This window comes from Aquarana catesbeiana, linkage group LG03, assembly GCF_042186555.1.
Source record: "Aquarana catesbeiana isolate 2022-GZ linkage group LG03, ASM4218655v1, whole genome shotgun sequence".
Classification (NCBI taxonomy): Eukaryota; Metazoa; Chordata; class Amphibia; order Anura; family Ranidae; genus Aquarana; species Aquarana catesbeiana.
Genome location: NC_133326.1, coordinates 534,452,053 through 534,478,556, shown reverse-complemented (window position 1 = coordinate 534,478,556; position 26,504 = coordinate 534,452,053). Strand labels below are relative to the sequence as shown.

Sequence of the window (26,504 nt, the reverse complement as noted above, 5' to 3'; positions counted from 1 at the left end):
AATCCCAATAAGTGTATATTGATTGGTTTGAGTGAAAGTTATAGTTCCAACAAACTATGGTATATATACTGACATTGTTTTTTATACTATTAATGGTGGCAAACAACAGGGCAGCCATCAGAAATGTTAGGGCCCCTTACACAGCTTTAGGCCTGGGCCCCCCCAGGCCTGACCACCAATATTCCCAAGGGCCCGCCCACTGACCATCCCATCTAATCACAGTGGTGTAGTGGTTAGCCCTTTTGCCTAGCAGCAAAAGGGTCGTTGGTTCGAATCCTAACCACGACACTACCTGCCTTGAGTTTGCATGTTCTCCCTGTGCCTGTGTGGGTTTACTCCAGGTTTCCTCCCACACTCCAAAGACATGCTGGTATGTAGGTTAATTGGTTCCTGTCTAAATTGGCCCTAATATGTGTATGTATGAATGTGAATTAGGGACCTTAGATTGTAAGCTCCTTGAGGGCAGGGACTGATGTGAATGTACAATGCGTACGTAAATTGATGGCACTATATAAGTACCTGAAATAAATAAATACCACGAATCCTTCAGTGCACCCACTTTTATTTTAACACTCTTACAACTTAATATATGAAAATGAAGATTGTATTCCAAGTCATCAGTGCTTTCAAGATTAAGTGAAAGGAATTATATTTTGGACAAAAACTGCCATAACGACTAGGTAGACTCTTTTGAGCAGGACCCTACACTAACCCTAACTGCACTACCTTTTCAATGCCAACCCCCCCCCCCCCCCAACTATCCTCTCCTAGCAGATCTAAGAAAAAAAAAAATCTCACACCTGTACCCACTCAGCCCCCCTCATACCTGTATATACTCAGCCCTCCTCACACACCTGTACGCGCTCAGCCCCCCCTCACACCTGTACCCACTCAGCCCCCCTCATACCTGTATGTACTCAGCCCCCCTCACACCTGTACCCGCTCAGCCCCCCTCACACCTGTACCCGCTCAGCCCCCCTCACACCTGTATGCACTCAGGGATCTGTAGGGATAGGCGAAAGTGATATATTTGTTGTAAGGGGAAGCTCTCAGTGGGGGGCATCTCCAGGCTTCCTGTGAAATATGAAGAGGGACGTAAGCCTCTATGGTCAAAATAGTCACCTATATGGTACATGCCCCTATTCAGCCACCAGCCATACCTGTCAGGTTGCAAACCCAGTGGAAATAGGGGGTTGCCAAAAAAGGGGGCTGCTGAGATATGTGAAGAGTGCAGAGGCTCTCCTGTAGCATACAGTCAGGTCCATAAATATTGGGACATCGACACAATTCTAATCTTTTTGGCTCTATACACCACCACAATGTGTTTGAAATGAAACGCTCAAGATGTGCTTTAACTGCAGACTTTCAGCTTTATTTTGAGGGTATTTACATCCAAATCAGGTGAACAGTGTAGAAATTACAACAGTTTGTATATGTGCCTCCCACTTTTTAAGGGTCCAAAAGTAATGGGACAGAGTAACAATCATCCATCAAACTTTCACTTTTTAATACTTGGTTTCAAATCCTTTGCAGTCAATTACAACCTGAAGTCTGGAACGCATAGACATCACCAGACGCTGGGTTTCATCCCTGGTGATGCTCTGCCAGGCCTCTACTGCAACTGTCTTCAGTTCCTGCTTGTTCTTGGGGCATTTTCCCTTCAGTTTTGTCTTTGGCAAGTGAAATGCATGCTCAATTGGATTCAGGTCAGGTGATTGACTTGGCCATTGCATAATATTCCATCTCTTTCCCTTAAAAAATTCTTTGGTTGCTTTCGCAGTATGCTTCCGGTCATTGTCCATCTGCACTGTGAAGCGCCGTCCAATGAGTTCTGAAGCATTTTGCTGAATATGAGCAGATAATATTGCCCGAAACACTTCAGAATTCTTCCTGCTGCTTTTGTCAGCAGTCATATCATCAATAAATACAAGAGAACCAGTTCCACTGGCAGCCATACATGCCCACGCCATGACACTACTACCACCATGCTTCACTGATGAGGTGGTATGCTTTGGATCATGAGCAGTTCCTTTCCTTCTCCATAATCTTCTCTTCCCATCACTCTGGTACAAGTTGATCTTGGTCTCATCTGTCCATAGGATGTTGTTCTAGAACTGTGAAGGTTTTTTTAGATGTTGTTTGGCAAACTCTAATCTGGCCTTCCTGTTTTTGAGGCTCACCAATGGTTTACATCTTGTGGTGAACCCTCTGTATTCACTCTGGTGAAGTCTTCTCTTGATTGTTGACTTTGACACACATACACCTACCTCCTGGAGAGTGTTCTTGATCTGGCCAACTGTTGTGAAGGGTGTTTTCTTCACCAGGGAAAGAATTCTTCGGTCATCCACCACAGTTGTTTTCTGTGGTCTTCCGGGTTTTTTGGTGTTGCTGAGCTCACCGGTGCGTTCTTTCTTTTTAAGGATGTTCCAAACAATTGATTTGGCCACACCTAATGTTTTTGCTATCTCTTTGATGGGTTTTAGTTTTTTCAGCCTAATGATGGCTTGCTTCACTGATAGTGACAGCTCTTTGGATCTCATATGGAGAGTTGACAGCAACAGATTCCAAATGCAAATAGCACACTTGAAATGAACTCTGGACCTTTTATCCGCTCCTTGTAAATGGGATAATGAGGGAATAACACACACTTGGCCATGGAACAGCTGAGCAGCCAATTGTCCCATTACTTTTGGTCCCTTAAAAAGTGGGAGGCACATATACAAACTGTTGTAATTCCTACACCGTTCACCTGATTTGGATGTAAATACCCTCAAATTAACGGTGAAAGTCTGCAGTTAAAGCACATCTTATTCATTTCAAACACATTGGGGTGGTGTATAGAGCCAAAAAGATTAGAATTGTATTGATGTCCCAATATTTATGGACCTGACTGTATATCCCACATCTGTAGCGAATGGGAGAGCGTTGCGCGCAGTATAGCCCTGCAATGTTTCGGGGGGATGAGATCCATTGCAAATGGGAAACCTGCCCGCGCCTCTATGGCAACCCAATCTGGTTGGTAATGTTTGCTATGGAGTTGGCCTAATTGAGCGATCTGTGCTGCCACGTAGTATTTCCGAAAGCCTGGCACTCCTAGTCCACCAGTATCTTTATGAGCGTACATTGTGGCCCTTGCTATTCTGGGTCCTTTGGTACCCCAGATAAATCGGAGTACTTTGGATTGGACACTGTCCATCATTCTAACTAAATCTTCATCCCGTGGGCTTCCTGTCTTAGCGGGTGCAGGATGAAGCGGCTCTGATGTGAGGAGAAGTCTGCACACAATCCAGAACCACATGCAGCAAGTGAAGGTTCTGCAGTGATTGAGGTGAGGGAAGAGAAAAGGTTTTGCCCCAGCAGAAATAAAGCAAAAGTATAGAGCTTCCCGTGCCCCCCTTTAATAACACTCATTGTATACCACCGATATTCCTGTCCTTTTAATGTGGCGACAGTAACCGGTCATCCATGTTAAAAGGACAGGACTATGGGTGGCATACAACCGCTTTTTAATCCCCCAGAACATATATTTTCTGAAAGCAGAGGCCCTGTAGAATAAAGATGACAAATTTTAATGTCAGATGAGATTTGCAAAACTGTTTATTAAAAGCTAATTTTTAGGATAAAATGAATTTTAGTGCAAACACACAATATACCTTTTTTATTTGGTAATATATAAAGAGGTTGCATTGAGTAAATTGATACCAAACATGCAAAGTCTTAAAATTGTGTGCGTTCATGATATCGCCAAAACGTCAGTATCCAAAAATCTTCACAGGCGACTCTTTAAAAGCTTTTCCAGCTCATTAGTTTAGAGTTAACGAGGAGCTCTAGTGCTAGAATTATTGTCCTCCCTCTGATTTTTGTGGCGACATGTCACATGTGTGGTGGGACTGTAGTTTACATACGCATGCACACCCTGGGCATACATTTGCGCATGTGTGCGAAGCAATGGGAGCTATGGCAATTTTTTTAATGCATTTATAATTTTATTTTTTTAAACTTATTTTTTACTTGATAGCTATTACAGGGGGTTAATAAAACCCCCTGTGATAGCTTTGGGCAGGTGAGAGGTACAAAGTCTCCCCTGCCCTTCATACCATCTAACCAAACACAGAACTGATTAGATTCATCCGCTGGTTGTACCTGCCGAGAAATAGTGGCTCTGAAACCGGAAGTGACAAAATCATGTACGCTTATGTTTTTTGTTTACATGTGAGATTGAGGCATGGATATGCCTCGTTCTCACACTGCTCTCCATCCTGAACCGAACCATGGGGCCTGCTGCCGGTTGGGGGGAGGCATCGCCTGTTCTATGAAAGTGATCAGCGGCTATAAGGCCGCTGCTGCATCACTTTCAAGCTTGAAGCTAACTGAACAAGCAGAGCGCAAACTGTTGGCTGCAGTAAAAGTTCACCTTTGGAACATGTTCCACCCGTATTTAGGGTGGAGCATTTAATATGTTCCAACTCCTGCCTCCTCTCCATGACGGCAGGCAGGGGATACTCTCCCAGTACCCAGTCGGTGTTTAAAAATAGCGCGGTTGTGAGGGGCTCCGCCCACACAACCATGCAATTTACTCTCCAGCCGATGGCTTGTAGTTCTCAAACTGCAAGGACGCTGGTGAGCGTTGTCGTAGTTTATGGATTCTTCCTGCAATTCAGTAACTGCCTGCCCATACCGGAGGTAATGGCAGACAGTGTACTGAGAGTCTGCAGGATTCAGGCATTGCACCCATGAGCTGCTGATCGCGGGTGCAATGCCATACAGGCGGCAGAGTAAAAATAAATGCAAATTTTTTTACCTACAAAAATATGTGCATTTATTAACAAAGGTGAACTTAGCTTTTAACCGTTCAGCTAACTAGTTTAAATACTCATACTTCTGGAAATCCCCATAGGACAATGACTGAACCACATTAAGGACATTAGGCTGATTGAAGACTTGACCATCTCAATAAAAGGGCACAACCAACACCACATTTCTGAACACTTGGTACTACTGCTTGGAGTTCTTTTGTACAGGTGAATATAGGCAATTGCTTTCTGAGTTATACTTTCTTCCACAGAGTATACATTTAATGTGTTAGGTTATACTTATGTAAAAATTAACTTCTCCTTTTAGTTATCAGGGTTCTTTTTGGTTTCAGAGATGGTTTACCTATCGGCAGATTTAAACCCTTCTCTTTCCCACTTTCCCTAACCCCACCTAAACAACCTAGTCGATGGGTGTTTTTAAAACCCCTTCCTATTACCATGTTTAGGGTTGCACTTACCCCCAATCCTTTACTTACCATATATATATTTTTTTTAAACGGTAAGGTTTGGGTGTACAGCATGGATTTACACCATCTATACTTCAAAGGATGTATTTGGAAATCTGCCACACTCTAGCTGGCTGTACCTCCTTCTCGTTACTAGCACACCTTGTTTTTATTACTTATTCTAGTTGGTTGTACCCAGATTTTGCTGTAGTTACCCCTCCTGCCCCTTGATATCATTCATGCTGTATACTGGTCGAGATCTTTCAAAAAGGAGGACGACACATATTTACACTTTCGGACAGGCGCTAGCAGAAATATTCCAGCATAAAAATAGGCAGTTTTGGTGCATAATTACGAGCATTTACAAGTGTGTGGCCATAATTAATTTACTCTGGCCACTAGAAATTATGCACATAAATGAAAATGTATTATGCTAGAAAGCTCCTCTTTGAACACGGGTTAGGGATTTTATTTTTAATGCACCTGTCCTCTGCTCTAAAATATGAGCCTAAAACACAGCAATGTACATGGGTGCATTGGCTGAAAAAAAGCTGCAATCAGAGGCATAAAAATAAAATAATTTAAAGTGGTGTTTTTTTTCTGCCAGTGTTTATGAGGCTTCATACTCACGAGCACAAACATTTATCAGCTAACTAGATTTCTTGCGGGGGTCAACAGGTGTTTTGTTATCTAAGTGCAAAAAAATAACACCTTCAGGGCCATATTTAGCAGACCAAAAAGTAACAAAAATAAGGTCAGTGTTCGAGTTTACATACAGTAACACATATATGCAACTTAAAGGAGCCACGTCTGTGGCCAGGGGCAGCAACTGGCAAGAATCAAATTCTTTCCGGTGGTTGTAAACTCTGCTTGCTCACACTGTGCGAACAGCTGCAGCTGTCAGAAGTGTAATCTATACAAATCAATGGCCAGCACCGCCACTGTTTGCCTGTAACCATTCATCTGAACACTTACATGTGTATAGAGAGACTGACCTTGGACACAGCTAATTTTGTATAGTCATATCAGAGTGTTGCTGCGTTTAGAAGCACTGAATGCAGCTAACTATTCACAGATAAAACTGCCTTGTGATTGTAGTCTAAAGATTCAGTGTTAGATTTAGTACATTGTATAAATAAGAAAAAAAAAAACCCCACACAAACTGCTCAAGGAGGTAAGAAAGTAAGAAATTAGGAAACATGCAGGGGGAGAGCTTCCATAACAAACTCTTTATATATTAAAAAAAAAAAAAAAAAAAAAAAAAAAAAGCTAGTTTTCTGGCTTCTGTATTTTATAGTCTGGCCAGGAACAAGTCAGAAGGGCAAGGGGAAGCCACAGTTACCTAATCACAACTACTGATATAAGAGGACATGCACAGGACCCAGGTATACATTTCCAAAATCCACACAGCAATGGCAGTTCAGTTAACAGATTACACAGAACACATCTGGGGAGACCAAGCTCCATCCAAAATCAGGTAATTATAGAAGTACCACCCTCCTACTCAGAACAGGGACGCAGTTGTATAGTCATTCCCGATACACTTTATTTACAGAAGTGGAACTACAATAATAAATGTCACAAAGTGGTCAGAACCAGGCCGGAGTCAGAGGAAACTTCCAGAAAATGAATCGTTTTTTTCCATCTCCGAACAGTCTACCACATGGCTGGAATAACTTGTGTGTCCTCTTGCCCATCTGCTACCTCCAATGCTGCTGGGAGGAGTGCGCACTTCCACAAGCATCTGCCATTTCCAGAGTCTCGATATCTGCACGTCTCACAATGCCATTTAAGGCACTTCAGGCTTTAATTTCAGCAGATGTGTTGTAGATAGAGTCTGAATTCTCCGAGACCAGCTCCTCTGCGAAGACAAAAAGACACACACGGTTACCAGTTCCCATCGACATCGTTTTAATTTAAAAAAAACGTAATTTCTTTGCTGAAAAAAAAATAATCGGGGGGGGGGGGAGCTCCCAAGAGCTCCCTCACATGGTGTTGAGTGCTTGCGGCGCGCTCCCGTGATACAGCTGCTCACTGTATCACTCGGCCCCGCCCCCCAGCTCACCGCGTCATTGGATGTGATTGACAGCAGTGCGAGCCAATGGCTGCGCTGCTTTCAATCCATCCACTGTAACCAATCAACGGCCAGGCTGAGCGACGAAGAGGATGTTTGGAGCGAGTGCGGGACTTTGGAAGGGTCAGGTAAGTAAAACGGGGGGGGGGGGATTGGCAGTATCAGATGTTTTTTCACCTTGATGCATTAAAGGTGGAAAAACTTTTACCTTTACAACCTCTTTAAAAAGCAGTATTAAATCCAAAAATGTAATATTTTGCAGTATACCAATCATCGGCTGTGGTGGTCTCTCGCTCTGTAACACCTGCTGTATTTGAGTGCCCCCACTCTGGACATCAGCATTGTCAGTCTGGGGAGAGGTTAGGTGTTCCATGTACTAGCAGATTTAATTACACTAACAAATTAAAGCCAAAAACTCCAGCTAACAGTTTAATTCGTTACAGCAACAGTTTTTTTCCTCCCCTTTCAGGATAAAATTAATAAAAGCTGATCGTAAGCACCACTGCTGCTACATCTGCAGGACAGCCTGTTCTGTTAAACACACCACGCAGGCTTACTGGCAAGTTAAGGTTTGTTTTTGGGTTTAATGCTGCTTTAATCTGGATGAGCTAGGTAGCCAGGGACAATATTTGTTATATGTCAAATATGAAGATTCATTTGAGGATTTTAATATCTCCAGCAATATTTTTGGCTTTACCTGGCAGAACACATTTCCACAATCCATACGTTTTGCCCACTGCTGTCTGCCAGAGGCGTAATGTACCATCTTCTGATCCGCTGGCATACAGTTCACCGTCTGGGCTGAAGCGCACACAATGGACTGGACCGAAGTGACCCTTGTAGGATTCTGAAAAGAACATCATCATCATCATCGAGCAAATCTGCCAACCCATTCCAGAAACCCCAATCCACCAAGCAGGAAATTACTGACTCCTTCTGGGAACCCCAAAAACAGTTCAATACACATCAAATGAAATAAAGAAAACTCTAGAATAGTGCAGCACAGACAAACCCCTTCTAGAAACCCCAATATCCCTGAGCAGAAAACAGCCTCTCCTTTCCAGGAAGCCAAACAGGAACCTACCTACGCCCTGCAGGAACCCCAATACACATTAGACAAAGTGAAGGAGCTTTAGAAAGTGCAGCACACCCTCTTACCACCATCACCCTGAGATGACAAAGCAGCTTGTCAAACTCCACTAACTGCAATTGCGAGGAGGTTGCAATTCTATAAAATGCATATTACTCACTGAAAATGCTAGTTCTGACTTTCATGGGTTCTGCCCACCTGTTATGGGCAAGTGTATTCACTTCTGCAAGGTGCAGAGCTTTAGCTGAGTGCTACACAAAGCAGCTATAAGAAGAGACTGGGCCTCATTCAGAGATTGCATGCTGTGATCAGAACAACGGTGCATACCTAGCTCCTCTCCACTGCTGTAGTCGTACTTGTACAGCTTGAAGTCATCTCCTCCCGCCACAATACAGTCTTTCTCTGGATGGAGTGATGCAGAATGGATGGAGGCTGGAGCTTCAAAAGACTTGATTAGCTCAAGACTAGGAATGAAACCGTTTTAAAAGTTAACATTTCCAGTGATAGATATAAACACACACACACACACACACACACACACACACACACACACACACACCTATCAGCGCAGTTACATGACCAATATTCTCATTTCCAGGACATATGGCTTCCCTAGATATCTTGTATGAAAAACTGACTTGCAACCTTACTATCTCAGAATTCCCCTACCTCTTTATATAGTATAGTAGTCAAAAATATATGGGGGGGGGGGGGGGGGGGGGATGCAGCATTTACATGATTTGTGCAGCCTCATACAATTATCCCAAAATATAATCAAAGACCCCCAATTAAAATGACATCACAATCAGGTTAAAGCGTTAAACCGCAAAAAAAAAAAAAATAAATAATAATAATAATAATAATAATAATAATAATAATAATAATATAATGGATCCTGCTCCTTTAAAGCATTTTATACAGCACAGTGCTTGTGCTGTGTCATTTGGCCCCTTGCAACACCTGAAATACCTGGCTGATCCTGCCAGTTTTTACCCTCTCCCCTCTGTACACCGACCACGATATAATCAGGGTTGCTGAGCCTTGACACCACGATCAGCGTACGTGCCTCCCTGTGTCCTACTTCCCCCTCCCCTCACTAGCGCCACTCTGCTCCTCTCCCTGCTGTTTCAAAACTATCTGACCTTTATATCATCGATAGAGATCTATCCAATTTCTACCTGTTTTAACAGCATCTCCCACCAATCACATGACTCCAGGCTCTTTGCTCTCCCCATCTGATAGCTCCAGCGGGTGGGCTGAGATTCCCCTGCTGATGTCAGCCGGAGAGGAGAGACATACTCTCTCACAGGCACTATAACAGGAGGCACAGGCACTCTTATCTGACAGAGGGGGTAGTATAAAGATGAGATGTGGCTTAATAACCACATTAAGGTATGATTCAGACAAACTTTCTCCGGGGTGGGTAGAATCAACTTGATCAAAATTATCCTAATGCCACAGCTTCTAGATGTGCTCCACAATTCTCCGATGATTGTTCCGCTGAAGCAGTTTCGTATTATCAATTCCATTTCCAGGTCCCTTATTTGGCACAATACAACTGCCAGAGTGAGACGAACAATTGCAGTGCCCTAAGGAAGTAGGTGGGATAGAACTTCCAACCCCATGGTTATACTATCTAGCCTCTCAACTACAGCATATAGCTAGGGCCATAAGCACCAGTGCTCTCTAAATGTGGCCATCTCAACTATATCTACTGTTACCTGTCTAACACAGGCCAGCTAGATTGGAGAGAATGGGTGTGCAAGATGATCCGTCCTGCACTTATTGCATGAGGTACCATGGAGACCTGATCCACCTCCGATAGGGATCAACTGAGTTTTTCAGGTTCAACTTACAGAAGACCCTAAAATCTGCCTGTTAAGAATTATAGATGAAGTTCCTGTGGAAGAGGCCCCTGGACTAGCTATAGCTGTTATTAGCTATAGTTTTTCTGTTCAAATGCTCTGCTCTATGCATTCTGCAATGCACATAGAGCTAAGCATGTCTGAAAAAAAAAAAAAAAAAAAAAAAAAAAAGGCGAGGGGGCTTGCATTTAAAAGAGATGAAAACAAAAGAAATAAGAGTCAGTCGATAAATGCTAACATATTGCATTTCTATTTTATTAATAAAGTGAGTTTAGGGTTGTTGTTTTTTTTTTGTCCCCTCACTGACTAGAGTCAAACCCCCAAAGCAGCTTATAGTGATTAATAGCAGGTTGCAAAACAACAAGCAATAGATTGCTATAGTACAGATCATCTGCTGCAAAAGACCCTGGACAGAGCTAACACACTTCTGCCCAATGACAAAGTGCTCCTATGGAGCAAGATCATTTTGGCTCCTGGACTTAGAACCGGGTACCACCACTAAATCGGATGTGGGCAGCAGAGACCAGTGCCTTAAAACTGCTTGGATGGCTCTGGGACAAAGACACCATCCCTGTGCCTTTTTAATAAAAAATTGCAGCAGTTTCAGGGGCTGCTACATGCGAGTCTCTTTATCTCTTTCTTACCCTCAATGCTAAAACCCAATCTCCAAGTTATTGACCCACAGCTTCCAATATCTGTCACACCTCACCAGCTATTACTACAAGAAAGGGGTAATGCTGTAGTGTGCCCCTCCTTGTCAAGGGGCAATGACACAAAACAGATTATCCACAGATGTCTTTACAGTCGCAGCTCTTAACATACCTGGATGAATTGTACAGCGCTATAGTTCTGCCATACGTGATGAGCAGCGTATCCCCCTCTGGAATGTACTCCATACTGCTGACCGATAAATTAAAGTTTAGCGTTTTTATCTCCGTCATGCTGGCTCGGTCCCACAACCTGCAATTATAAGAGCGGAAATGTTATAAATCGACAGCATAAGAGGAGGTGGAGAGCATCTAGACTGACCATTTAGAGAGCCAAACCCAACAAATACCACAGACCGATCCATATGAATATACACATAGTGGGCTCCATAGATCAGACTGCGAATCAGGAATTTCGATGCAAGACTGTAGAATATACTAGAGCCTAAAGGCTAATGCCAACTTATAAACCATGTTATACCTATATGTAAGGTGTAACATGGTGCCAAGTTGACACAACCCCTCTCCTGACATTGTGCAAGGGTTCTCTCCCATAACAGCTGTGACATTTGACCTTTTTGTAGTTCATGCAGTGTCCATCAGGGGGGAGCCATGCCTCCAATGACTGCAGCCCAGATCACATCTTACCTCACAGTTTTATCATCAGCTGCAGAGATGATCTGTCTGTCATTGTTATACCACAAAGCCTTCTTAATAGCCGATGTGTGACCCCCAATTTGCTCAGGATCTACGAGAAGAAGTAGAAGTGTCAGTTTTAGTGCGTCTCCATTCCCTCCGACCCAACAGTGATTGTTTATGCACACAAGCTGTACACAGTGAGAGACATCATAAAGGACACCATCATGGAGACCTGACCACCAGAGCTGCCATCCGTCACCTACCCTTTCACAAAACAATACAGAGGAAGGCGGTACACCACCACCTACATCACACCTACCAGCTTCCGGCTTGTGGAGGTCATAAATGCGCAAAAGCTTGTCTTGTCCTGCTGTCAGAAGATGACTGCTGTCCTATAATAGAAGGCATTAAATCGTAAGCTCTGGCGAACACCCCTTATACACACCCCCCTAATCATGTTCTTTATTCATGCATTTCCTGTGTAACCTACTAAAAAGTGCCCTGAACAGAACACTAATAAGCCAAAATTTGCCAAACAGTGAAGCTTTTATAGACATGACAGATGCATTTACCTCGGTGAAGTCAACACTCTTTACAATGTGCTTGTGAGCCAAAGTGAACAACTCGTCCCCTGTGACTGCATCCCAGACTTTCCTAGAAGAGAGGACAGGACAGTCAGTGGAAATCACACACTAAGATTTATCCTGGGTATTATTATTATTAGGATTCAGGATTTATATAGCACCAACAGTTTGCGCAACATGAGTGCAGGCAGTACAGTTACAATACAGTACCAGAGAGCCCTGCTCATTAGAGTTTACAATCTAAAAGATAGGACGATAATTAATGACTTATGACGTATTTGTTGACTAAATGTGCCCTTCTCCGATACCCCTACCGGGTGGATACCAGACCTCGGTCATATATATTATTATGTACCACATAGCACAGCCAATCCGAGGAGACTAGTCAAGAAGCTCAGATGACATTTGATTGGATTTCCACTACTGTCCCAAATACAAAGAGAAATGACACCTTCACTCCCCAAGGCACATCAGTGTCACCTCGGTACGGTAAAAGAGGTGAAGCCCCCTCCCCCCAGGCATCCAACTGGAATCACCTATTCGCTATACTTACGCTGTGAAATCTGCAGCAGCTGTGGCAGCTTTTGTAGCATCTTTGTTCAGCGTGGCCCCCCAGACTGCCCCCTTGTGGCCCAGAAATGTTCCAATCCAATCTCCAGTGTCACCCTGACGTAGCATGGGCTTCCCATCTGAAAAAAAAAAAAAGAAAAAAAAAAAAAAAAAAAAAAAAAAAAAAAAAAAGGGGGTCAGTCACCGGGGATGCAGGGAAATCGATCCTATGAGCTAGGGTTGCCACCTATCCAGGATTCACCTGGACAGTTCAGGTTTGGAACCACGTGTCCAGGTTTCGAACTGTCTGAAACCCGGACACATTTAGACTGGACTATGGCTTCCCAGCAGGGTTGCTGGCTGCAGTTGTCTCAGCTGAGAGTGTCTGTTACACTCTTTCACACTTCCCAAAGCCAGCACTAACAAACCGCCCTCCCCCCAAACACATACAGACGGGAGAGGAGAGGGCTCAATCTGCACCTCTTCCCCCCACCCTTACGCTTCTGTGTCTGCCCACACTCCAATCCCCAGCACTGGGCCTCAGAAAAGGAAAGTGTGGGCCAGAAATTTGAAGTCCAGCAGCCTCAAATCCATCTGGATGAGAAATGCTGACTGCCAAGGGGTAAGTGAGCTCACTATCCATCCCCTTCTCTCTCCTGCCTCTGAGTACACCAAGGTAAATCAGGGTTCTCAGAGCACCCCTTACATCAGAGTCCTCTCCGTACAAAGTTCTGAGTGTACCCCCTTAAATCAGGGTTTCCAGAGCATCCCTTATGTTAGAGTCCCCAGAGTTCCCCCTTACATCAGAGTCTATAGAGTCCTCCTTTACAGTGAACGGGAACTATGCAAGTTCAGATGTAAAAGACGGACTGTGGACTCAGATGTAAAAGGGGAACTCTTGTTATTAAATTCATATGATTAGAAATGTTATTTTAGTAGCAAAATATATGTATAGTTTATACTATTAAAAAATTGCTGTGTGCCACAAAAGTGTTGGGCTTTGACTTGAAGAAAAGGTGGCAACCCTAGTATGAGCTTAACTCCCATAAATAGGCTTGTAGACTGGCTGTATTACTGATCTTCTGGCTCCTTGGTCAGTGAGACACAGACCCACAAACAAACATCCAGGACAAGGATCGGAAAGTACTGAAGCCAGGAGGGTCAGCATTACAGCCAGGCATGTTTATCATGATAGAAGAGAGAGGAGGAGGGGCACTGGGTGCAGGAAAGGTGTGTGGAGGAATGAGGCCGTGGATTGGAGGGGTATTAGTAGTCAGCAGTACGGTGAAGGGCTATTGGCTGAGGGGCAGTCTGGTGGAGGGGTATAGGTCGGAGGGGGCAGTATTTGTATTGGTTGGAGGGAGCTGTATGGTAAAGCGGTATTGGCCGGCGGTCTCACCCTTGCAGGCGCTGATAAGGAAGAACCCGTACGGGGTGACCCCGGAGAAAGCCAGGTCCACCACAGGCCGGGTGTGACCGGAGCAGGTCAGCGGAGTTTGCCGCATTGCCATCTCTGCGCCGAATACAGCAGCTGCACACACACACCGACTCGCTACTGGAAGAAAGGGAACCGGAAGTGACGAGGCGGAAACGCGACTGGCATGTTGGATGAGGGCGAATATGTCGGGAAGCTCTGTCCAATCAGGGAGCGCGCAGATGTGGAGTCTCCGTCCTCGTGTAGGCGTGTGGAAGAGCCGAAGGCGGGGTTTCGTGTGAGCTGAAAGAAGTTTTGTTGCCTGTGGTAACAGCGGTGGATTTGCTCTGACTGAAGGCGGGGCTTTCTACCACGTGGCTGTGTGTAAGAATTATCCTGTAGCCTATGGAGGGTGCTGCTGAGCAGTGACTTCTCCAATGTACACCTACAATCAGCTCATCCCATCGCAGCTAGAGACCTCCTAAATGTACCCAATCGACCGCTGTCAGAGCCCCCCCCCCCCCCCATGTACCTGCAAACTATAGTCAAAGATTTGTCCAGTGTATCCGGCTGACCACAGCTAGAGATCCCATGTAGTTATTGTTCACAGACTTCAGACCATCCAATGTATTCGACTGACCACTGCCAGAATCCCCCACAAATGTACACTGCCAGCCAAAGCTACAGACAGCCCCAAGGTACCTTGCTGGTCACATCCCGAGATTCCAACCAGAGCCAAAGAATCCGCTGACCACGGTCAGGGACCCCCCCCCCCCAATCTACTCCACCAACCTCTGCCAGATAACCCCTTAATCTGCCCCACTGACCGCAGCCAGAGACCTCCAACCAATGTACCCTTCTGATCACTGCCAAAGAACCCCCTATCTACTCCACTAACCTCAGTCAGATACCCCCTCAATCTGCCCCGCTGACCACAATCAGATGTACCCCACTCACCACAGCCAGAGACCTCCCCAATCTACTCCACCAACCTCTACCAGATAACCCCTCTCCCCCAATCTATCCTGCTGACCACAATCAGATGTACCCCACTGACCACAGCCAGAGATCTCCAAATGTACCCCACCGATCACAGCCAGAAACCTCCAGCCAATGTACCCTGCTGATCACTGCCAAAGACCCAACTAACCACAGCCAGAGACCCCCCAATCTACTTTGCCAGATACCCCCATAATCTACCCTGCTGACCACAATCAGATGTACCCCACTCACCACAGCCAGAGATCTCCCAATGTACCCCACTGATCGCAGCCAGAAACCTCCAGCCAATGTACCCTGCTGATCACTGCCAAAGGCCCCACCGACCACAACCAGATCTCCCCACCTCACAGTCTACTGAGCCGACCATAACCAGAGACCCCAAATGTACCCTGACCACAACCAGGGACTCCCCAATGCCAACCGCAAGCAGAGACATCCCCACCAACCACAGCCAGAAACATCCTCCAATGTACCCTGTTGACCACAGCCAGAGATCCCCCAATGTACCGCACGCTAGAAACTCCCTACCAACCATGGCTTAAGACCCCCCCCCCCAAATGTATTCTGCTGTCCAAAGCCAGAAAGCCCAAAACGTGCCCTGCCAATCAAAGCTAGAAACTCCCCCAATATACTGCACCAGCCAAAGTTCACCAAATGTACCCTGCCACCCAGGGTCAGATACTCCACTGACCACAGCTATAAACCCCTGAGGCTGCTCCACTACCTCTGCCAGAGACCCCCCTGATCTATCCTGCTGACTAATCAGAACCCCCCCCCATGTACTTTGCTTACCACAGTCAGGGATACACCCCTCTCAATGTACCTCGCCAACCACAGCCCAATACCCCCCTATTCTATTCCACCAACCACAGCCATGTACTTTACTGACTAAAGACAGGTACCTACCAATATAGCTTGCTGACCACAGCCTTAGAACCGTCTAATCCACCCCTCTGACCACAGCCAATGACCCTGGTTTACTCCCCCAATCTAGACTGAGTTCCATTTGTTCCAGTCAGTTATGTCCCCTCCCCTCTATTCCACCAGTCAGAAATGCCTAACATATCAGGTATAATATCTGGGTTCAGTAGTCCATCTATTCACTAACGTGAAATATCTCCATCCCCCTCCTACTGGCGCCATCTGTTCCATGGTGCCGTAGTAGCAGTGCGGGTGGTGAGGAGGAGGGGGCGGTGATAACATTCTGTTAATAGAAGCTTTCCATAACTTTTCCATTCACGTCTGTTGAAGATGGGTTTCCATGGTAACACCATCAGTCCCAGCTCAGGATAACATATAGCAATGATTTTTCTAAAAGGCAGAAATAACGTGCCCCAAAATGATGCCCTCTAACCAACTCTTCCCACTAAAGTGTGGTCACTGGCTGAACTCTCAAAATTCACCAATGTTTAGATTGTCCTTGTCTGGCAGCCCTGGGAAAGATTTCAGGACTATTTTTGCATGCATTCTGTTTTATTAGACAAGACTGGAGAGCTTAACATAGAAATAGTGGCCATGGCTGGCATCTGACTTTGCTCCTAGGCTACATACCCAGAGGCTTTAAAGTGGTTGTAAACCCTTGCATATACCTAGTGAAGTAACTGGCCTCAGGTGATACACAAAGACATAACAAATCCTCTTACAAGTTGTACCTGCTTATTTGCAGCCATTTGTCCTGTACATCCTTGTAAATCTCTGCAATGAAAAGGATTTTTCACAGACTCACAAAGCAGCTGGTGAAGAGCCGAAATTGCATCCTGTACAAGAGCTCTGAAAGCTGATTGGAGGGAGCAGACACACCTCACTGCACACAGGAACAAAGGTGAGGCTGTCAATTACAGATTGATCCCTCCCCTGTCACCATTCTTCACATGGTGTCAGGAAAACTTGTCAGAAGTTATATGTGCAGATAGCAAAGGAACTATACAGCAGAGAGAAATTAAACTTAGTGCTTTGGAGAGAGGCAAGTAAACGCTATAGAATATGTGCTTTGTTCAGATTTTATGTCTGAGGTTCACAACCACTAGGGCAACTGCACTTGTAGGTGCACTTGCAGTGCACAGACTATTTACCTTTAGTAAATCAACCCCAATGGCTCCGATTCATGGAACTGAAACAGTGGTAAAAGCGTATCAAAACCCAAGAAAAAAAGGGTCATATATTGTAGCTTAAATGTGTAGTGGTTTTCCTTTATTTTTACCTATTGATCCTGCCAATAACATGCTTCCTGAAATATTGTGACAACTCTCACTAACCTTACCCTATCTAAGGAGCAGTGTTGTCGCCTGACTGTATCTAAGGAGCAGAGTTGTCACCCCACTACAGAAAATGTGTTTGGACTACAGAACATCTTCCTCTCTGCTGATGTTCATAATATAGGTGGGTTTTATGTTCTCTGAGGTAACTTGGGTAGGGCGGGTTACCACTGCTTGAGATGATCTTACAGGGTTTACAGGCAGGACTGGGTTTCTGTCAAAAACAAGGGATGTTAATTTTCATGTATTGAGGTATATTCAAAGTGGTTATTAAGCCACTATATTTTATTCATACCATCCTCTGTGTTTAATATTTCTGTGTGCCCCTGTGTCTTATAAAAGTAAGCCATTCTATACCCGATTTCAGAGCGCCACTCTGCGCTCACATGACCGGCCGCCTCTCTGCTTTCATTGTCTGACAGCTGCAGTGGGTGGGGCTGAGAAACTCCCATTGACGTCAGTCGGGAGGGGAGGAGGAGAGAGGCAGCGCTCTGAAATTGGGTATAAAATGGCTTATTTTTATAAGGCACAGACATAGGGGCACACAGGAATATTAAACACAGAGGATGGTATGAAAATTTTAATGTAACTTCAGCAGCAGGAGGGGAGGAGGCAGGCATTGACAGAGAGCTGACAGGCAAGGAGGGAGGGGGGAGAGGAGGAGAGACAGGAGAGCTGCGGATGACGAAGGCACGTAAACTGACCGCAGTGTCAGTGCTCAGCAGCCATGATAAACCGTGGTCGGTTTACAAGGGGGTGGGAATAGCCAGGTAGGATCAGCCAGGTATTTAAGGTTAGATTCACACTGATGATTAGGGCCAGTGCAAATAGTAGCTGGCCCTGTTCAGTATGACAGGTTGCCACCGGCCACAGTTATTCGCGGCTCTCTTCACAGCCAGCGATTACCTGCGGTGTGCGCTGCTAGACGCACACAAAGTGTGTCCAGCAGCGATCATGACAGGTTGTGTTGTCAATATTCCTATCGCACACATTCCTGGCAAGTATGGCACTTAAAATGGTGGGTGCTGCAGCAGTTACCAGTTGGGTCCTGGAAACATCGAGCAAGTGTACATATTTGCCAGCATACCGTGGATCAACAACTTCCATCCAAAGGTTTCTTTTATTGAAAGAGATCACATCACAGAGATAAGTGCAATGTTTCGGAGCTGCGCAGAACCCCTTAGTCAAGCATGCCTGGTGAAGGGGTCCTGCGTGGCTTCGAACCGTTGCACTTATCTCTGTGATGTGATCTCTTTCAATAAAAGAAACCTTTGGACGGAAGTTGTTGATCCATGGTGTGCTGGCGAATATCTATCGTTATTGTGGACGGGGCTTGCGGCCACACCTAGCCGCTGAGACCCCCCACACAGGAATCTGCGATTCCTGACGCTACTATTCACATCGGCCCTAATTGCCTAAAGCTGAACTCCATGGTAAACAAAAAAAGCGTAATGGTACAGTGAGGCTCCCCATTGGCCCTGCATTATACTTGATGATGTCAGAGTGCCTATGACCACCAAAGCACCTAAGGGTCACCATAAAAGTTGCGATCTGACCATACAATTTTTGTACAATTAACTTTAGTTTTACCAAAAGGGTAGCTGCCTAATCAATTCAATCAATTTGTATCCAATAAGACAGGCCTTTGCAACACATAGTTGTTGGTGGATCTAAAGGGAATTGGACAATCTGATTGTAATGTGTATGGTAAGCTGTAGAGGCTGCAGGGTTTATGACATGAAAGGAGGAGCCGTCGGGAGCAAGGGATTGGATAAGTAAAAGGCTTCTTGCACACTCAAAAAAACCCCAAAAAAATAAAAAACACATTTTGTTGTCTGTGGGACAATGCACACAACTGCTTACAGCAGAACTATACTCACCTTCAGTCCAGCAACGCAATTTCCTGGTGCTCCCTGTCGGCCGCTGACATCTTCAGGTGGCCGTCTTCTGGGTCTCAGGCTTCCGAGCCGAGATGATATCACTCCTGCACATGTGCAGGGAGTTCCGTCAGCTTCAGCATTGCCAAATTTGTACAATGAGCTGCGCGTGCACAGCTTACTGTACAGGGGTGGACAGGCAGGTAAGTAACTTTCAGACCCCTTTTACACTGCGGCCACGTTAGCGCTAAAGCGCTGCTCGTTTTAGCGTCACCTCTCTTTTCTGCCGCTAGCGGGGCACTTTTAACCCCAAAGAAGGGGTTAAAAATGACCGTTTGGGGCTCTTTGGAAGCTTTGCATTCATTTCAATGGGCAGGGTGTTTTGGGAGCGCTGTATACAGTGTTCTCAAACCACTCCAAAGATGCTGCATGCATGACTTTTCCTAACGTCCCGCAAGCGCACCGCCCCAGTGTGAAAAGACACACTGAAATAAATGAGAGGCGGCTTTCAAGCACTATTTAGAGGCTATTTTTAGTGCAAAAATGCCTGAAAACCACCTCAGTGTGAAAGGGGTCTAATGCAGAAGCGACAAAGCATGACTCTTCTGTATTAAAAATCCTGTCTGTCTGCCCACTTTCATTTTTTAAGCATAAAGCTCCACTTTAAAGACCAATAATGCAGCAATGCATTCATAGCTTTCCTTCGATTGAGGTGGATGACATCACAATCTCTACGAAAAAACAAAACAAAACACAAGGCTTACTGTGAATGGCAGAGCAGTGCTCTGCTTGACTTAATTTTGCAGCTGCTGTCGGAATGCAGTTCTGTATACAGTTTATACCGCACTGACAGCAGCAATATTTCTTGGCAATAGAAAAACTATTTAAAGTGAATACAAAGCTAGAGTTTACATTTAAATTACAACTATGGTTAGGTTAAGGATATTGTAGTATTTACACAATCTTAACAATCAGTAAATTAGCTTTAAAGCATTCCCTCACTGATCTTTGTAGTTGCAGGTAAAGTAGAGTAATTACATTCAAACTGTTTCATTTCAGCAGCTCAGGTACCTCCTCCCAGCAGTGACATTGCAGTTCAGCTCCCCTTGCTCTCCTTTCCCAGCAGTGACATAGCAGTTCAGCTCCCCCTGCTCCCCCTTCCAGCCCCTCCCGGCAGCGACATCTCAGCTCCCTCTTCCCAGCAGCGACATCTCAGCTCCCTCTTCCCAGCAGCGACATCTCAGCTCTCCCTTCCCAGCAGCGACATCTCAGCTCTCCCTTCCCAGCAGCGACATCTCAGCTCTCCCTTCCCAGCAGCGACATCTCAGCTCTCCCTTCCCAGCAGCGACATCTCAGCTCTCCCTTCCCAGCAGCGACATCTCAGCTCTCCCTTCCCAGCAGCGACATCTCAGCTCTCCCTTCCCAGCAGCGACATGGCAGCTCAGCTCCCCCTTCCCAGCAGTGACATGGCAGCTCAGCTCCCCCTTCCCAGCAGTGACATGGCAGCTCAGCTCCCCCTTCCCAGCAGTGACATGGCAGCTCAGCTCCCCCTTCCCAGCAGTGACATGGCAGCTCAGCTCCCCCTTCCCAGCAGTGACATGGCAGCTCAGCTCCCCCTTCCCAGCAGTGACATGGCAGCTCAGCTCCCCCTTCCCAGCAGTGACATGGCAGCTCAGCTCCCCCTTCCCAGCAGTGACATGGCAGCTCAGCTCCCCCTGCTCTCCCTTGCCAGCATGATAACCGGCCAGCTGTCTAATCACTGATGTGTGATAAGACTCCAATCCTTCACATTTGTTCAGGTGATCGGTTGTTTTCAGAACACAAGCACACCTTACCAAAAGATGAAATGACCTCTGTACACACTGGAGCAGTTGTAGGTCTGTTTTGTAATTCAGGGTGTTGCGGTCTGGTGCCTCGGGCAATGTACAATGATGGCTTGTGTACTGCTGTACCATGGCACTACTCTTAGAGCATTGTGCTCAGCAAGTAAAAAGTATGTAACAAGTCTCAGACCGCTTTCCTGAAGTCTGTCCTTCATCTCCAGTATGGGAGCTCTGGTTGTAGCTCTATGCTTCAAGACTGACAGTCAGGTTGTGAATGTTAACTGACAGTCAGCGACAGGTTAAGTCCCTGTTGCTGGTGTCTCCACCCTCTGACTCTTGTCCTGCATTAATGATTAATGAGCGATTCCAGGAACAGGTAAGAGGCAGCATCCCTTTATGTACGCAGTACTGGGTACTGGTCACCTTCTGGCCTGGTAAGTGGGCCTGGGCCCCCACCTGCCTTTGATAATCACATGTGGCCTGTGCCTTATTTACTAAGACACTGTGTTTTTGGGTAGCTGTGTGTGTAGTGCTTGGAATGGATGTGTATCAATGTGTATGCTGTCCTCTGCTGAGTAATTGTGTATTGATGTGTGTGCCCTTTGTGCTTCTGACACGTTTATTGGTCCCCGTTTACACCTCTGTGTACAACAAATGTGTCATAGGAACATGTTACCCAATGAGGCTGTACACACACACACACACACACACACACACACACACACACACACACACACACACACACACACACACACACACACACACACACAGAAAAATGAGATACGTCTGTATTTCTGTGTATTTTCATGCGTAGAGTCCCATAAAAGTCTATGGCAATGCATAAAATTGCACATACTGTATACCTCCTGGAAGTGGCTCCCTCCGAAGTTCTCAACAATGTCACTGCAGGAGACCAATCCTTGCTGGCAAAAAAAAAAAAAAATGAAAAATGCATGCATGAAAACACTTATTAATGCATCAAAAATGCACCACAACTCATAAAGAAAACAAATGTCAATGCACTACAATGGATGTTAAAAAGATTAAAAATAGACAAACAAGGACATGGAAAGATGTGAAAATAGCCTTGTGACGGAAGTCACTTTGGGCGGGGGGGGCCCGTGGAACCCAGCTTACCTTAGAGAGGTTGGGAGACCCCTGTCTCAGTCACCCTGTGCCCCTAGTAGACACAGTGACATAAGAGGGTCGGTTCCATCACAAGCTTTAGTGGGCAATAGTGCTCAGCACCATATCTTGCTGGGCATCACTGTGTGCACAATGTCGCACCTCTGCTTTGTGCTAGGTAACAGTGTGTTCACAGTGCTGTGTCTCCGCTGGGTGGCATTGTGTGTGTACACTGCTTCATCTCTGATGGGTAGCGTTGTGCACAGAGTGCTGTGTCTCTAATGTTGTGTGCGCAGTGTAGCTTCTCTGCTTGGTAAAAGTGCTTAGCACTGTGTCTTTCTGGGTAGTATTGTGCGCACTTTGCCTTGCCTCTGCTGGGCGGTGTTGTGTGTACAGCACCGTGCCTCGGTTGGGTGGTGTTGTGTGTACAGCACCGTGCCTCGGTTGGGTGGCGTTGTGCCTGCACAGCGCCGTGCCTCTCCTGGGTGGTGTTGTGCGCACATCGCCGTGCTAGTATGCGCACAGTGCTGTGCCTCTGCTGGGTGGTGTTGTGCGCACAGCGCCGTGCCTCGGTTCGGTGGCGTTGTGCGCACACAGCGCTGTGCCTCTCCTTGGTGGTGCCGTGCTTTATGTGTAATATTGCATGTCTGCAGGATAATAGTGATCAGCACTGTGTTCTGCTGGATAATGTTGTGCGCACAGTTCTGCATCTGGATAGTGTTGTGTGCACACTGACACGTCTCTGTTGGGCAGCTACATGTGTGCAGTGTCACATCTTTGCCGGGTGATAGTGTTCCGCACTGTGCCTTGCTCAGTAGTGCGGCACACAGTGCTGAGAGCATGTTGTAGAACAGGGGTGCTCAACTTTTTGAAGAGCGCGAGACACTTAAAGAGGAAGTAAAGTTTACCTCTTTAATTGTACCTACAGGTAAGCCTATAATAAGATTGGCCTGTAGGTACTGTAACTATCTCCTAAACTTGCACCGCTTAGGAGATATTTACTGTATACGCTGCTGCCGATGTCGTCAGCGCATGCGCACTGAATGAATGGCCTGCTTGTGCCATTTCTTCAGGGCCTGTGCTGTGACTGGCGGCTCCTGTGCGCATGCGCAGGAGTGACGTAATCGCGGCTCTGGCCAATCATATCGCCGGAGCCCGCAAACCCGGGAAGTAACTCCGGGAAACATGTCGCCATGTCAGCGGTGTGCCAGTGCCAATCCAGGGCATCGCTCTAAGGCAGTGGTTCTCAACTCCAGTCCTCAGGACCCACCAACAGGCCAGATTTTAAGTATTACCTTGGGGGAGATGCAGACTAGAATGCTGCAATCACTGAGCAGCAAATGATATCACCTGTGACGTATTTCAGTTATCTTGCAAACCTGGCCTGTTAGTGGGTCCTGAGGACCGGAGTTGAGAACCACTGCTCTAAGGTAAGTATCTCATAATGAGCTAGTATGCGATGCATACTAGCTCATTATGCCTTTTATCTTGCAGGGTTTATTTTTTTTGTTTTTTTGTTTTGTTTTTGGTTTTTTTGGAGGTTTACAACCTCTTTAAGTGATTCAGTAATTGCTCGTGGGACACAATGAACTATGGGATTTTAGCACCCCCCAAACCACAAATGTAAACGAATCCTTACAGTCCTGAGCGCCCTATAAGGCTCGAATCGAACTATGCATTTTTACTGCTTTTTGCATTATGCTGATTTGCATTACAGTCCATTTAACCACTTAAGGACCAGCCTCGTTTTGGATTTTAGGTGTTTACATGTTTAAAACAGGTTTTTCTGCTAGAAAATTACTTAGAACCCCCAAACATTATATATATATGGTTTTTCTTCTAACACCCTAGAGAATAAAATGGCGGTCATTGCAATACTTTTTTTTTGCACCGTATTTGCGCAGCGGTCTTAAAAGCGCACTTTTTTGGGAAAAAATTCACTTTTTTGAATAAAAAAATAAGACAACAGTAATGTTAGCCCAATCTTTTTTTTTATATTGTGAAATATAATGTTACGCCAAGTAAATTGATACCCAACATGTCACGCTTGAAAATTGCGCCCGCTCGTGGAATGGCGTCAAACTTTTACCCTCAAAAATCTCCATAGGCGACGTTTAAAAAATTCTACAGGTTGCATATTTTGCAGTACAGAGGAGGTCTAGGGCTAGAATGATTGCTCTCGCTCTACCGGTCGCGGCGATACCTCACGTGTGGTTTGACCACCGTTTTCATATGCGGGCGCTACTTGCGTATGCGTTCGCTTCTGTGCGCGAGCTCATCGGGACAGGGGGGTTTTAAAATTTTTTTTTTTTTATTTGTATTATTTATTTTACAATATTTTATTTATTTTTACACTGTGTTTTAAAAAAAAAAAAAAAATGGTGTCACTTTTATTCCTATTACAAGGAATGTAAACATCCCTTGTAATAGAAAAGAGCATGGCAGGACCTCTTAAATATGAGATCTGGGGTCAAAAAGACCTCAGATCTCATATTTATACTAAAATGCAAAAAAAAAAAAAAAAAGTCATTTAGAAAAATGACATTTGAAAAAATGTGCCTTTTTAAGAGGCGTGGACGGAAGTGACGTATTGATGTCGCTTCCGCCCAGCAGTGTATTGGAGACGAGTGAGCGCCATCTTAGCCTCACTCCTCTCCAGACACACCACACAGAAGGACGCGATCGCCTCCGCCGCTACCGACGGCTCCGGTAAGCGGCGGAGGGCACTGGATCGCGGCGGTAGGGGGGGGGCCCTCTCCCGCCACCGATTAAAAGTGATCTCGCGGCGAATCCGCCGCAGGGACCACTTTTATCTGACAGCCGGCCGCCGCACGAAAACGATATCCCCGTTCAAAGTTTGGACGTACATCATCATGCGGCGGTCTTGAAGTGGTTAACATGGTTTCCTATGGACCACGTTCTGTAGTGCAAATCTGCAAAAAGCACTAAAAAAATGCATAGGTGTGAATCCGGCCTAAGGCTGCTTTCACACTGATGTGCTGCAGTTTACCACAGGTACAGTGCAGTGTACCTGCTGCTTTCCTGTGGGTTAGCTGCGCTTTGCCAGAGACTTTTATTATATCTTGCAGGTGTGGTGCACTTTCTGAAAGTGCACCAAACTTGCAGGTAATAATAGCAGTCTATGCTTCAATTCAGGTAACCCGCAGGTATGCTGCACCTGCAGATTAGTTTGAAAGCAGACTGGTAACTATTGCAGAACAGATCTGTCCCTTGCTATATATACTGTAATTTTCATAAACTGACCTTTTAATTTATTGATCCTTCACTTTCTGATCTCCAGGAATTGCCCTTTCTGCAGGCTTTGCTGGGCACCGACCGTAGAAGTATTGCTGTCCCAGATGAAATTGGTAGCACTCCGCCTGGGACAGGAGCTGTCACTAGAGGAAGCATTGGCTTATGCTGCTCTACTCCATACACAGCCCCATGCTTCCTCTACCCCCGACTCCATCCATAACAATGATGCTCTGGAGTGGCGGGTTGGCAAGCCGCGATCTGGGCTTGCCGGCCTGCCATGCCAGAGCAGGAGGTCGTGGGCCACCAGTTGGGGCACCCCTGGTGCGGTTTCGCAGATTTTGTCTTGTGAAGCAATATTCATGGTGAGCTGGCAGTTTGCAGTCATTTTAGTAAATATGTGAGCTGTTTATTATTAATTTACCAGGCCCAATGGAATGCTAGTAGTGGGAGTTGCAACGCTCCCGTCAGACTGTGTTTTTGAACCTTGCCTGTTTCTATAGTGCTGTAAGCCATAGCAACCAATAACAAACTATGTATTAATAATTTGGCTCCAGTTTACTTCCATAGGAGGTGGGGGTGCAGCAATGATCTCGGCAGATTATCTAAAATCACCTGTCTGTGCCCCCTACTCTAAAATGTCAAGTCTTTGCTTTGCCTGTATGTGCCTTCCCTGTGACACAGAAGAACATTTTAAACCAGAGGCCCAAGTATACACTTGGGACTGAGCCACTTTGATGTTCCTATATAAGGGGGTTATTCACATCAGTGATGTATCCAGAGACTGGATATTTTGCACTACAACCCTCACAATGATGGATCTTCTGCACCACAACCCCCACTGTGACTGGATATTTCGCACTAAACCCCCACTGCGGCTGAATATTCCACACCAAACTCCCATCATGACTGGATTTTCCACACTACAACACCCTCACCATGATCATGTATACCGAACTACAGCTCCCACCATTGCTTGACAGTCCAT

The 26,504-nt window shown here is 45.7% G+C and overlaps 2 protein-coding genes across 8 annotated transcripts in view; one reads left to right on the top strand and one right to left on the bottom strand.

Moving 5' to 3' along the window:
* Nucleotides 1–6,781: 6,781 nt before the first annotated feature.
* On the bottom strand, nucleotides 6,782–20,385 carry STRAP (serine/threonine kinase receptor associated protein). Of its 2 annotated transcripts, none has more exons than XM_073621352.1 (9): nucleotides 20,355–20,385; nucleotides 12,773–12,908; nucleotides 12,208–12,289; nucleotides 11,955–12,027; nucleotides 11,645–11,744; nucleotides 11,112–11,249; nucleotides 8,752–8,888; nucleotides 8,032–8,181; nucleotides 6,782–7,121 (listed from the first exon to the last, which is right to left on the bottom strand). In XM_073621352.1, exons 1-9 carry the CDS (start codon nucleotides 20,368–20,370, stop codon nucleotides 7,060–7,062), a joined length of 894 nt encoding a protein of 297 aa, XP_073477453.1. In that variant the 5' UTR covers nucleotides 20,371–20,385; the 3' UTR covers nucleotides 6,782–7,059. The 2 variants fall into 2 exon arrangements, with proteins under 2 accessions (XP_073477453.1, XP_073477452.1); XM_073621351.1 differs by lacking the exon at nucleotides 20,355–20,385 and adding an exon at nucleotides 14,168–14,381.
* The window catches only part of EPS8 (EGFR pathway substrate 8, signaling adaptor), a 131,230-nt gene continuing 119,267 nt past the window's right edge, over nucleotides 14,542–26,504 (top strand). For 2 of the 6 annotated variants that reach the window (XM_073621338.1, XM_073621324.1), the window contains exon 1: nucleotides 21,474–21,573. The gene's annotated coding sequence lies outside the window, so the exon portion shown is untranslated. Of the gene's footprint in view, nucleotides 14,567–16,867; nucleotides 17,007–21,373; nucleotides 21,574–26,504 lie in introns of those variants that run through there. The other 4 variants (XM_073621333.1, XM_073621332.1, XM_073621342.1 and 1 more) reach the window with 4 other exon arrangements.